The 14,113-nt window shown below is 44.8% G+C and overlaps 1 protein-coding gene across 3 annotated transcripts in view; it reads right to left on the reverse strand.

Annotated features, from left to right (window-relative positions):
• eme1 (essential meiotic structure-specific endonuclease 1) overlaps window positions 1–14,113 on the reverse strand; it is a 31,977-nt gene that overhangs the window by 12,153 nt on the left and 5,711 nt on the right. For all 3 annotated transcript variants that reach the window (XM_071393785.1, XM_071393782.1, XM_071393783.1), the window contains exons 2-4: window positions 3,369–4,123; window positions 3,061–3,188; window positions 1,501–1,590 (exon numbers count right to left, since the gene is read on the reverse strand). In XM_071393785.1, the coding sequence (XP_071249886.1) occupies window positions 1,501–1,590; window positions 3,061–3,188; window positions 3,369–4,092 (942 nt within the window). In that variant the 5' untranslated portion in view covers window positions 4,093–4,123. The remainder of the gene's footprint in view (window positions 1–1,500; window positions 1,591–3,060; window positions 3,189–3,368; window positions 4,124–14,113) is intronic.

Below are 14,113 nucleotides of genomic sequence, written 5' to 3' on the forward strand. Positions count from 1 at the left end.
GTCCGTACGGGAGTTGCAGCGATGAGACAAGACTAACTACTACCAATTGAATAACACGAAATTGGGGAGACAAAATGGGTAAAAATAAATAAATAAATAAAATGGCCAGAAACAAAGACCTTTCTTCTGAAACTCGTCAGTCTATTCTTGTTCTGAGAAATGAAGGCCATGAGAGAAATTGCCAAGAAACTGAAGATCTTGTACAACGCTGTGTACTACTCCCTTCACAGAACAGCGCAAACTGGCTCTAACCAGAATAGAAAGAGGAGTGGGAGGCCCCAGCGCACAAATGAACAAGAGGACAAGTACATTAGAGTGTCTATTTAGAGAAAGACGCCTCACAACTGGGAGCTTCATTAAATAGTACCCGCAAAACACCAGTCTCAACATCAACAGTGAAGAGGCGACTCCGGGATGATGGCCTTCTAGGCAAAGAAAAAGCCATATCTCAGACTGGCCAATAAAAATAAAAGATTAAGATGGGCAAAAGAACACAGACACTGGACAGTGGAACTCTGCCTAGAAGTTATTCTTAACTTGTTTAGGCTTGCCATAACAAAGGGGTTGAATACTTATTGACTCAAGACATTTCAGCTTTTCATTTAGGAAAACATAATTCCACTTTGATATTGTGTGACAATTTGACAAGTGACAATTTTGGGGGGAATTTAATACATTTCTAATTCAGGCTGTAACAACAAAATATGGAAAAGGTCAGGGGTGTGAATACTTCATGAAAGCACTCTACATAGGGCAGCAGTCTCTAAGGTGCAGGGTTGAGTACCGGGTGGTAGCCAGCTAATAACAGTGACTAAAGGGCAGGGTACTGGGTGGAGGCTGGCTAGTGTGTGTACACTGAGTGCTCTTTCAATGACAGATTGACCATGTGAATCCAGGTGAAAGCTATGATACCTTATTGATGTCACCTGTTAAATCCACTTCAATCAGTGTAGCTGAAGGAGAGGAGACAGGTTAAAAATATATTTTTTAACCTTGAGACAATTGAGACATGGATTGTGTAAGTGTGCCATTCAGAGGGTGAATGGGCAAGACAAAAGATTTAAGTGCCTTTGAGCGAGTTATGGTAGTAGGTATCAGGTGCACTGGTTTGAGTGTGCCAAGAACTGCAACGCTGCTGAGTTTCACACCAACAGTTTCCTGTGTGTATTAAGAATGGTTCAAAACCCATAGGACATCCAGCCAACTTGACTACTGTGGGAAGCATTGGAGTCAACATGGGCCAGCATCCCTGTGGAACGATTGACACCTTGTAAAGTCCATGCCCCGATGAATTAAGGCTGTTCTGAGGGCAAAGGGGGGTGCAACTCAATATTAGGAAGGTGTTCCTAATGTTTTGTACACTCTGTATGCATGTATAGACCTATGACCATGAACTGCTGTGTGCACACCCCTCCCCAACTAGCACATTCAAGCTAGTCAGCAGAAATAGGAAGTGGGATGAAACCATAGCCATGCCCAACCCAGAGAGGTGTCACTCACCTGAGTGTAGCTGTGGATCAGGTTGATGAAGTCATCAACAGGTACTTGCATCACTGTGTGGGCCTCCGGGATACACAACACCTCACCTGTCTGAGAAGCAACAGAGATTAAGGGCTTTGATTTGATTTGCTTGTTCGACATAGATCAACCACTGCAGTCAGCGACTGCCAAGTGACTGATCTACAAATCACCTGGCATAATGAATACTCATTATTATACTACTCATTATTATTTGTACATCAGTCAATCAGTAAAAATGTACCCATAATGCATCACGGATTCAACACGACCACAAAAAGCTATGGGTTGCGTGTAGGGGTGTGAACGTTTAAAAGAGATTGGGATACATAACGTGAAGAAAAATCCCTAACCATAAAACGTTCCCCACATAATTAAAATCACAGTGCAGTTATCACAAAACATTATTTTCCGTGTTATAGCCTGACTAGACAATAGGCAATAAAGGCCTGGGGAAAGTTGTGTAATTTAAATGAAACCAGGAGAGGAAGAGGGAAACTTTAGGCTACTTTGGTGAATTTGCAAGGCATTCAAGACAAACATTGCGAGATTCAGATTACCAGGACACATGCGCACCACGGTTCTTTGTGCCTGCCCCCTCATTTCTCTCCCTCCCTCGCCATGGCTCGCCTGGGGCGTATTCAGTATTCTGTTGCAAACGTTTCGGAATGGAAGCAAACGGAACAAAACCGGGAGGGACCTACCTGAATTTGTCCAATAGAAACTCTCGTTTAAGTTGCAAACTGTTTGGACTAATGATTACAACCCTGCTCTTTTGCGTCCCTAATAATGCGAGTGTGTGTTCAGTTTTCAGTCTGTTGCGTGTAGAATATCCTCGCCTATTCATTGATGATAGACCCTGCTTTTTACTGAAGTTGCAAGACATTGCAAGCCAAGAAATTGCAAGATACAGCATTTAATTTCGATTTGTAGGCCTAGTGCACGAACTGCCTATACTGTGCCCTACTCCTCTCTCTCTCTGTCCCTCGATAGCTCACTATGAAAGATGCAAGTGTTCATGTTCTCAGAAGTACAGCAAATAGTCTCCTCCGTTCCAAAAATATTGAATCTTAGGAGTCTATTTGTAGCGGAATCGAATCTTGACACTCAGAAATGGGAGTCGAAACCGAGAGTCGACATTCAAGGAGTCGAGGAATCAATTATTTTGGAGAGCGACGCTCCACCATCGTCGTTAATAGTTGGGAAAATGGCAGAGAAAGGCAACAGACAGCAGCTAAGTCCTGTATGGCAATGAGAAGGTGGAATTGAGGTACAGTAATGATAGTACATGTACAATGTTTACCCATCTGAAAGGGACGCACCATGAGACCCAAACTGTTTTTGACAGCAGCACAGCTGCATTGTGAATTCACATGTAAAATGGCAGTTTAAACATTAAGAAACAGTTTTGATTTGTCACATCCCTAGTTGCGTTGCATGAATAAGATGAAGATAAAAACACACTTGTGCTTGGTTAATACAGTATGGATAAGCATGGCAAGGGGAGAAGCGATAGAGATGTGTGTGTGATGCTCCAGTCACCTGAGTGCTAGGTGTTCTCCTGACCCAGTTGACGCTGCGAGGGAGGGGCTGTTTCTCTATGGCACAGCTGCAGCCCATGGCCTGGAGTGACGTCAGCAAAGGGCCCCCACCTTCCAACTGCAACAGAGCTACACACAAACACACACGTGCACATATGTTGGAAACTGGGAACGACAAAATCCTCTGTGTAGCCCTTACTTACACCTATTCAATGCGTTTAAATCCATGTGGGTGAGACTGTGAGCAAGTGCACACTCTGGGAGAAAGGTAGGGAATCGAAACACAGCCACTGCCTCTCTTCAACACACCTGGATCCACAGACACCACCATGTGTTTGATGCACTCCTCTGGTCGCAGTGCTTTCACAGCCTCTGCCAGGGCCGCCTTCTCCGCCTTCTGCTTCTCCTGCTGCAGCATCCGCGCCTCCTTGTCCCCCTGTTGCCTCTCCCTGGCCCCCCTCCTCAGCTCCTCCCTGGACCCCTGGATCTCCTCACCAGCCCTCTTGGAGGGCTTCCTCTTGGCAGGGGAGGTGGTGCTCCTAGCCCAGGAGGATGGCTTTGGTGGGGGCCACAGCTGAGGGAGAGCTGCCTCCTCTGGGTCATCCCAGTCTGGTCCTCCACATTTCTCCTTCCTACGATGACTGTTTAGGATCTCGTATGAGGTGAAAATAGGTTCGGACTCTGAGTGACCATTCGGTGCCAACAGACCTAAACCACCAGGAGGGTCAGGTGAGGAGTGATGGTTGTCCTGTCCATTACTGAGAGTGGAGGATGTAGGCTCCAAACCCTCCTGTCTCTGTTTGAGTCTCAGCGCCAGGGGGATATAGGGAACGTCCTCTTCCTCATCACTACTGATCATCATAACATCAGCCAACCCTATGGGGAGGTCTGTATGAGAGCTGTCCAGGACCACCAGGTCTGGTTGGTCTGTGTGGCTCTGGGAGGCTTGGCTCAAGCTACGGCCGGGCTGGAGGAAGTCATACACAGGGAGATCCTCGTCCAGGTCACTGGTGGAGTCACTGTAGCTGCCCATGGTGGGTCCAGTCTCAGATAGTCAAGACGGACTGTGGATGGAGAAAGCAGGTTAAAATCAGAACCATGGTGTTATGTTGGCAGGCACCATTGGATTCTGTATGGTTGGCACTATTAATTATGTTCCATCCAGAATGATAACATGCATAGTTATTGTACAATCTATTGGAGTAGGCCTAAATAAGCTAAAGAGTATCCAAATTGGCCTTCCTCTCTGGCCATACTAGCCTCAAGAGACCGCTAGTGAGTGCTGTTCTTCTGACGTTGTAGTTCCGCTCTAGGTCATCTTCAACCTAGATTCCGCTTAGGGTACAATGTCAGGAAGAACAGCGCTCAATGGATAGCGAAGGTGCAACCAAGAAGAGTAGTAATATGTTCAGATTCTGCATCAGTTTTGTGTAGTCTAAGATCAGGGAAGTCAGAACGTGAGGATTTATATAAATACATTTGATTTGATTTGTGGATAGAAATGATGTTGTTAGGGTTACAAAGAAATGGGATAGAGATTCAATTTTGTTGGATCCCTGCTCAAACAGGAGTCAATGGAAATTATTTAGTAGATATACAGGTGCAATTAGGGAGAGGAGAGGTTAAAACATGAATCCAAAAGTTTAGGTTAGATTGCTGGCAGAGGAAAATATAGTAAAAGGAAATCTGTACAAGAAATTGGGTCTTGTAATGGGAACAGAAGAGATTAAGTAATGTTGTCAACAACAAAAAAATGCTGGGTTAAAAACAACCCAATTTGGATAAATATTGGACAGAACACACGTTGGATTATTTTGAACCAGCCAGCTGGGTCACCTAGTTTGCTTGTTGGGTTATTGATGCTGGGCTATTGAGCTATGACCCACCGGGTCAGATCAGAAGACTGGTGGCGTGGCTTTCGTGTTGGCCACCCGAGAGATTAAATGTCATTCCAGTTCTCTGGTCATCTGTTCTGTTGTTTTTCAAGAGAGTGTAGGATGAGATTAAGGCATATGGGATTGAATTATTTGAACTTGGTAGGGAAGCATGTTACTGGAATGTGTGATGGGTGTATGGTGGAAGAAACGGATGAACATGTTGTATTTTATTGTCAATTGTATGGGAGAGTTTGACAGGGTCAGAGGTTGGACGGGGCTGGGGTGGTATTTTGGGTGGTGGTGGGGGGGTAGTGAGGTTTGTAGGGGATATAGATTAATAGGAAGGCCGTGACTGGCCTCACACTCCAGTGGCTTCAAAGCCTCTCACTGGCCAATACAAAGCATCAGCAATCCAGGGTTTATATCAGGGTTCCCCAAATGGTGGCCAGCAAGCGGTTTTATTTGGCCTCCCAAGTTTTCTGAGCAATATTTTTTTTTTTAAGACTAAAAACACCAGGAAATCAGCTCCAAGTGATTTTAATTTTGGAGATCTGTTCCCAAGTATTCCCATGCATAATAAAGAGACACGTGATCGTATGCAAATGTAAGCAAGGTTTGAAATGACTATGTTTTGGTCAAATATTATATCTGTTTGGGTATCCTGCGGGTCAATTTTCAGTCTACAAATGATTTATAATTATGTCCAGGCCCCCAGACCATCCGCTCAAGAAAAATTGTCCCGCGGCTGAATCCAGTTGATAAGGAGCTGATCGTGGACTCCAGGAAAAGGCGGACAGGCCCTCATTAACAGGGGCTGTAGTGGAGCGGGTCCACATCACCAACGAACGATCATGGTCCAAACACACCAAGACAGTCGTGAAGAGGGCACGACAACACCTTTCCCCCTCAGGAGACTGAAAAGATTTGTCATGGGTCCTCAGATCCTCAAAAAGTTCTACAGCTGCACCATCGAGAGCATCCTGACCGGTTGCATCACCGCCTGGTATGGCAACTGCTCGGCATCTGACCGTAAGGCGCTACAGGGGGTAGTACGGCCCAGTACATCACTGGGGCCAAACTTCCTGCAATCCAGAACCTATATAATAGGCGGTGTCAGAGGAAAGCCCATAAAATTGTCTGAGACTCCAGTCACCCAAGTTATAGACTGTTTTCTCAGCTACCGCATGGCAAGCGGTACCGGAGAGCCAAGTCTAGGACCAAAAGGCTCCTTAATTAACAGCTTCTACCCCCAAGCCATAAGACTGCTGAACAATTAATCAAACGGCCACCGGATATTACATTGACACCCCCCCATTTGTTTTGTACACTGCTGCTACTCGCTGTTTATTATCTAAGCATAGTCACTTCACCCCTACATGTACAAATTACTTCAACTAACCTGTACCCCCGCACACTGACTGTATATAACCTCGTTATTGCTATGTTGCGTTACTTTATTTGGTAAATATTTTTTTAACTCTTCTTGAACGGCACTGTTTGTTAATTCAGGCTAGGATCTATTTCTCTCAATTTATGCCTGACTTGACGTGCTCAAAGTAAACTGCCTGTCGCTCAGGCCCTGAAGCCAGGATATGCATATAATTGGTACCATTGGAAAGAAAACTCAGAAATTTGTAGAAATTTTAAAATAATGTAGGAGACTATAACACAATAGATATGGTAGGAGAAAATCCAAAGAAAAACCAACCAGAGTTTGTTTTTTTTGAGCGCCCATGCTCTTCCAATGGAACGTATTAGGTAAAAAAATGTAATCTAGCTCCCAGTATGCAATTCCTATGTCTTCCACTGGGTGTCAATTGTCTTTGTTTTGGAAGAACAGAAACAAGCCTGAAACCTTGAACAGACTTGGAAATTCGTCTATGCGCGCGCACCTACGTACGTGGACACGTACCCGCTAATATCGTTTTCCCATTGAACATACTTCTTTCCGTATGAAATATTATAGTTTAATTACATTTTAGGGTATCTGAGGATTAAATAGAAACGTATTTTGTCTTGTTTTAACAAAGTTTAGCGGTAGCTTTTTCGATTCCTTTCTCTGCCTGTTGAACGAGTTGATTACTCAATTCGATGGCGCCAACTAAACTGACCTTTTGGGATATAAAGAAAGATTTTATCTAATAAAACAACACTACATGTTGTAGCTGGGACCCTCTGGATGACAAATCAGAGGAAGATTTTCAAACAGTAAGTGAATATTTAAATCGCCATTTGTGAATTTATGAAACCTGTGCCGGCGGGAAAATATTTTGATGTGAGGCGCCGTCCTCAAACAATCCCATGGCATGCTTTCGCTGTAAAGCCTACTGTAAATCGGGCAGTGCAATTAGATTAACACGAATTTAAGCTTTTAACCGATATGACATTTGTATGTACATAAATGTTTAATATCCATAAGTTGTATGATTATTTATACTCCCTCTGCCCAAGAACACCAAGGTAACCGGTCTTAATGACTATTGCCCTGTAGCCAATTCGTAAGCCGCCCCAAACAGATGACACCATCTCTATTGAACTCCTAGACTATCCTTTCCCACTTGGACAAAAGGAAGACCTATGTGAGAATGTTGTTCATTGACTATAGCTCAGAGTTCAACACCATAGTGCCCTTCAAGCTTATCACTAAGCTTGAAGGACACTGGGACTAAACACCTCCCTCTGCAACTGGATCCTGGACTTCCTGACGGGACACCCCCCAGGTGGTGAGGGTAGGCAACAACACATCCACCACACTGACCCTCAACACAGGGGCCCCTCAGGGGTGCATGCTTAGTCCCCTCTTGTACTCCCTGTTCACCAACAACTGCATGGCACGACTCCAACACCATCATGAAGTTTGCCGACGACACCAGTGGTAGGCCTGATTACTTTATACTTTATTTCACCTTTATTTAGCCAGGTAGGCTAGTTGAGAACAAGTTCCCATTTGCAACTGTGACCTGGCCAAGATAAAGCATAACAATTTGACACATACAACACAGAGTTACACATGGAATAAACAAAACATACAGTCAATAATGCAGTAGAAAAAAAATAAAACAAAAGTCTATATACAGTGAGTGCAAATGAGGTAAGGCAATAAATAGGCCATGGTGGCGAAGTAATTACAATATAGCAATTAAAACACTGGAATGGTAGATGAATGTGCAAGTAGAGATACTGGGGTGCAAAGGAGCAAGATAAATATATAAATACAGTATGGGGATGAGGTAGTTTGATGGGCTATTTACAGGTGCAGTGATTTGTGAGCTGCTCTGACAGCTGGTGCTTAAAGCTAGTGAGGGAGATATGAGTCTCCAGCTTCAGTGTTTTTTGCATTTCGATCCAGTCAGTAGCAGCAGAGAACTGGAAAGAAAGGCGACCAAAGGAGGAATTGGCTTTGGGGGTGACCAGTGAGATATACCTGCTGGAGCGCGTGCTATGAGTGGGTGCTGCTATGGTAACCAGTGAGCTGAGATAAGGCGGGGCTTTACCTAGCAGAGACTTGTAGATGACCTGGAGCCAGTGGGTTTGGCGACGAGTATGAAGCGAGGGCCAACCAACGAGAGTGTACAGGTCGCAGTGGTGGGTAGTGTATGGGGCTTTGGTGACAAAACGGATGGCACTGTGATAGACTGCATCCAATTTGTTGAGTAGAGTGTTGGAGGCTATTTTATAGATGACATCGCCGAATTCGAGGATCGGTAGGATGGTCAGTTTTACGAGGGTATGTTTGGCAGCATGAGCGAAGGATGCTTTGTTGCGATATAGGAAGCCGATTCTAGATTTAATTTTGGATTGGAGATGCTTAATGCGAGTCTGGAAGGAGAGTTTACAGTCTAACCAGACACCTAGGTATTTGTAGTTGTCCACGTATTCCAAGTCAGAGCCATCAAGAGTAGTGATGCTGGATGGGCGGGCAGTGATCGATTGAATAGCATGCATTTAGTTTTACTTGCATTTAAGAGCAGTTGGAGGCCACGGAAGGAGAGTTGTATGGCATTGAAGCTCGTCTGGAGGTTAGTTAACACAGTGTTCAAAGAGGGGCCAGAAGTATACAGAATGGTGTCGTCTGCGTAGAGGTGGATCAGAGAATCACCAGCAGCAAGAGCGACATCATTAATGTATACAGAGAAGAGAGTCGGCCCAAGAATTGAACCCTGTGGCACCCCCATAGAGATTGCCAGAGGTCCGAACAACAGGCCCTCCGATTTGACACACTGAACTCTATCAGAGAAGTAGTTGGTAAACCAGGCGAGACAATCATTTGAGAAACCAAGGCTGTTGAGTCTGCCGATAAGAATGTGGAGATTGACAGAGTCGAAAGCCTTGGCCAGGTCGATGAATACGGCTGCACAGTAATGTCTCTTATCGATGGTGGTTATGATGTCGTTTAGGACCTTGAGCGTGGCTGAGGTGCACCCATGAGCAGCTCTGAAACCAGATTGCATAGTGGAGAAGGTACGGTGGGATTCGAAATGGTCGGTAATCTGTTTGTTAACTTCTTGACGCACGGATCCCTTTAGCGGGATCATTTTCGTAAACAACCGCTGAATTGCAGAGCGCCAAATAAAAAAAAAAAATATATATTTATAATCATGAAATCACAAGTGAAATATACCAAAACACAGCTTAGCTTGTTGTTAATCCACCTATCCACCTAAAATATGCTTTACAGCGAAAGCAATCCAAGCGTTTGTGAGTTTATCAATCACTAGACAAAACAGTGAGAACAGCTAGCCACAAATTAGCTTGGTCACGAAAGTCAGAAAACCAATAAAATTAATCGCTTACCTTTGATGGTCTTCGGATGTTTGCATTCACGAGACTCCCAGTTATACAATAAATGTTATTTTTGTTCGATAAAGATTAGTTTTTTAACCAAAAACCGCCATTTGGTTTGCGCGTTATGTTCAGAAAACCACAGGCTCGTTCCGGTCCTGAAGGGCAGACGAAAATTCCAAAAAGTATCCGTAATGTTCGTAGAAACATGTCAAACGTTTTAATTAATCAATCCTCAGGTTGACTAAATCAATAAAATTTCAACCGGACGGTAAACTATTCAATACTACAGAGAAAGAAAATGTCGAGCTACAACTCTCGGGCACATGAACTAATCAAAGGACACCTGACGCATTTTGATAAATCTCGCTCATTTTTCAAAATAAAAGCTTGAAACTATGTCTAAAGCCTGGTCACAGCCTGAGGAAACCATTGGAAAAGGAATCTGGTTGATACCCCTTTAAAATGGAGGGGCAGGCAATGGAACAGGGATTTTTCCAAATAAAAGGCACTTCCGGGTTGGATTTCCTCAGGTTTTCGCCTGCAAAATCAGTTCTGTTATACTCACAGACAATATTTTGACAGTTTTGTTAACTTTAGAGTGTTTTCTATCCTAATCTGTCAATTATATGCATATTCTAGCATCTGGGCATGAGAAATAGTCCGTTTACCTTGGGAACGTTATTTTTCCAAACATAAAAATAGTGCCCCCTAGCTGAAAGAGGTTAACTTGGCTTTCAAAGACCTTAGAAAGACAGGGTAGGATAGATATAGGTCTGTAGCAGTTTGGGTCTAGAGTGTCACCCCCTTTGAAGAGGGGGGTGACCGCAGCAACTTTCCAATCTTTGGGAATCCCAGACGATACGAAAGAGAGGTTGAACAGGCTAGTAATATTGGTTAAAACAATTTCGGCAGATCATTTTAGAAAGAGAGGGTCCAGATTGTCTAGCCCGGCTGATTTGTAGGGGTCCAGATTTTGCAGCTTTTTCAGAACATCAGCAATCTGGATTTGGGTGAAGGAGAAATGGTGGGGGCTTTGGCGGATTGCTGTGGAGGGTGCCGGGCAGTTGACCGGGGAAGGGGTAGCCAGGTGGAAAGCACCTGCTTATTGAAATTCTCAATTATAGTGGGTTTATCGGTGGTAACTGTGTTTCCTAGCCTTAGAGCAGTGGGCAGCTGGGAGGAGGTGCTCTTATTCTCCATGGACTTTACAGTGTCCCAGAACTTTGAGTTAAAGTTACAGGATGCAAATTTCTGTTTGAAAAAGCTGGCCTTAGCTTTCCTAACTGCCTGTGTATATTTGTTCCTAACTTCCCTGAAAAGTTGCATATCACGGGGGCTATTCGATGCTAATGCAGAACGCCACAGGATGTTTTTGTGCTGGTCAAGGGCAGACAGGTCTGGAGTCAACCAAGGACTATATCTATTCCTAGTTCTAAATTTTTTGAAGGGGGCATGCTTATTTAAGATGGTGAGGAAGGCACTTTTAAAGAATAACCAGGCATCCTCTACTGATGGGATGAGGTCAATGTCATTCCAGGATACCCCGGCCAGGTCAATTAGAAAGGCCTGCTCTCTGAAGTGTTTTAGGGAGCGTTTGACGGTGATGAGGGGTGATCGTTTGGTCGCAGACCCATTACGGATGCAGGCAATGAGGCAGTGATCGCTGAGATCTTGATTGAAAACAGCAGTGTATTTGGAGGGGGAGTCAGTTAGGATGATATCTATGAGGGTGCCCGTGTTTACAGATTTGGGGTTGTACCTGGTAGGTTCAGTGATGATTTGTGTGAGATTGAGGGCATCAAGCTTAGATTGTAGGATGGCCGGGGTGTTAAGCATGTCCCAGTTTAGGTCACCTAGTAGCACGAGCTCAGAAGATAGATGGGGATAGATCACTCACGACAATGAGAGCCTATAGGGAAGAAGTCAGAGACTTTGCAATGTGGTACCAGGAAAACAACCTCTCCCTCAGCTTCAGCAAGACAAAGGAGCTGATCATGGGCTATCAGAAACGGAGTGCCGAACATGCCCCCATTCATATTGACAGGGCTGTAGTGGAGCGTGTCGAGAGCTTCAAGTTCTTCGGTGTCTACATCACAAAGGATTTTCATGGTCCAAACTAGGGCTGGGTGGTATACCGTATTTTAGAATATACCAGTATTGATGCACGGACCGGTTTGGGTTTTTCTGCTGTTTCCTGAAGTCCACGATCATCTCCTTTGTTCTGTTGACGTTGAGTGATAGGTTGTTTTCCTGACACCACACTCCGAGTGCCCTCACCTCCTCCCTATAGGCTGTCTCGTCGTTTTTGGTGATCAAGCCTACTACTGTTGTGTAGTCTGCAAACTTGATGATTGAGTTGGAGGCTTGCATGGCCACACAGTCATGGGTGAACAGGGAGTACACTAGGGGGCTGAGCACGCACCCTTGTGGGGCCCCAGTGTTGAGGATCAGCGAAGTGGAGATGTTGTTTCCCACCTTCACCACCTGGGGGTGGCCTGTCAGGAAGTCCAGGACCCAATCGCACAGTGCGGGGTTGAGAGCCAGGGCCTCAAGCTTAATGATGAACTATGGTGTTGAATGCTGAGCTGTAGTCAATGAACAGCATTCTTACATAGGTATTCCTCTTGTCCAGATGGGACAGGGCAGTGTGCAGTGTGATGGCGATCGCATCGTCTGTGGACCTATTGGGGCGGTATGTAAATGGCAGTGAGTCTAGGGTGACAGGTAAGGTGGAGTTGATATGATCCTTGACTAGTCTCTCAAAGTACTTCATGATGACAGAAGTGAGTGCTACTGGGGCGATAGTCATTCAGTTCAGTTACCTTTGCCTTCTTGGGTAGAGGACCAATGGTGGCCATCTTGAAGCATGTGGGGACAGCAGACTGGGATAGGGAGAGATTGAATATGTCTGTAAACACCAGCCAGCTGGTCTGTGCATGCTCTGAGGAAGTGGCTAGGGATGGCGTCTGGGCCGGCAGCCTTGCGAGGGTTAACACGTTTAAAATGTCTTACTCACGTCGGCCACAGAGGGCCCACAGTCCTTGGAAGTGGGCCGCGTCGGGGGCACTGTATTATCCTCAAAGCGGGCAAAGAAGGTGTTTAATTTCTCTGGAAGCAAGATGTCGGTGTCCGTGACGTGGCTGATTATCTTTTTGTAGTCCGTGATTGTCTGTAGACCCTGCCACATATGTCTCGTGTCTGAGCTGTTGAACTGCGACTTCACTTTGTCCCTATACTAACATTTTGCTTGTTTGATTGCCGCGGAGGGAATAACTACAGTGTTTGTGTTCGGCCATATTCTCGGTCATCTTTCCATGGTTAAATGCGGTGGTTCGCACTTTCAGATTTGCACGAATGCAAAACTGAAAAGAGGAATATGCAAAGCATTAACATGTTAGCTACATGAAGTAGCTAAGAGAAAACATTCAAAGTAGCAAAAGATTATAGGGTCACCTAGGAAACACGTAGGTTCCTACCCTGTCACAATAACTCCTCCCTGGCGGTTTCATTTGTCGTCATGTCAAACAACACTATTCAAAGTGCCCATTATTATATTCTACTTATAGAATTAGAATAATCATTCCATTTCCATGATTCCAACAGTTCACCTAAGTGTTTTGCTCTAAATCGCAAGTCCAATTAAAAACAAGGCCTAGATTGTTTGCCCATATCGTGCAGCCCTACGTTGCAGTATAGAAATGATCGCAAATCAGAAAATTGTTGAAAATTGCAAAAATTACTTTTGGTTGAAGTTGAATTGAACAGTATAAAACAATCAGAATGGAGAAAGCCCCATTGAAATAATTTTGAATATATGTGTTGCCACCCTAAAGTCACGCACTACTCATAATGCAAATGTATAACTTCTTTATTTAAAAATACATGAAATACTATCAAATAGTAGGCCTGATTACCAACAATGACGAGACAGCCTATAGGGAGGAGGTGAGGGCCCTGGAAGTGTGGTGCCAGGAAAATAACCTCTCACCCAACGTCAACAAAAAAAAAAGGAGTTGATCGTGAATGTCAGGAAACAGCAGAGGGAGCACCCCCCTATCCAAATCGACGGGACCGTAGTGGAGAAGATGGAAAGCTTTAAGTTCCTCGACGTACATATCACTGACAAACTCAAATCGTCCACCCACACAGACAGTGTGGTGAAGGCGGCGCAATAGCGCCTCTTCAACCTCAGGAGGCTGAAAGAAATTTGTCTTGGCAACTTAACCCCTCAAACTTTTACAGATGCACAATTGAGAGCATCCTGTCGGGCTGTATTACCGCCTGGTACGGCAACTGCACCGCCCGCAACCTCAGTGCTCTTCAGAGGGTGGTACGGTCTGCCCAACGCATCACCAGGGGAGTACCAAGGCTCAATCCTAGGCCCCACGCTCT

The sequence above is a fragment of the Salvelinus alpinus genome, chromosome 3 (assembly GCF_045679555.1).
Source record: "Salvelinus alpinus chromosome 3, SLU_Salpinus.1, whole genome shotgun sequence".
NCBI lineage: Eukaryota > Metazoa > Chordata > Actinopteri > Salmoniformes > Salmonidae > Salvelinus > Salvelinus alpinus.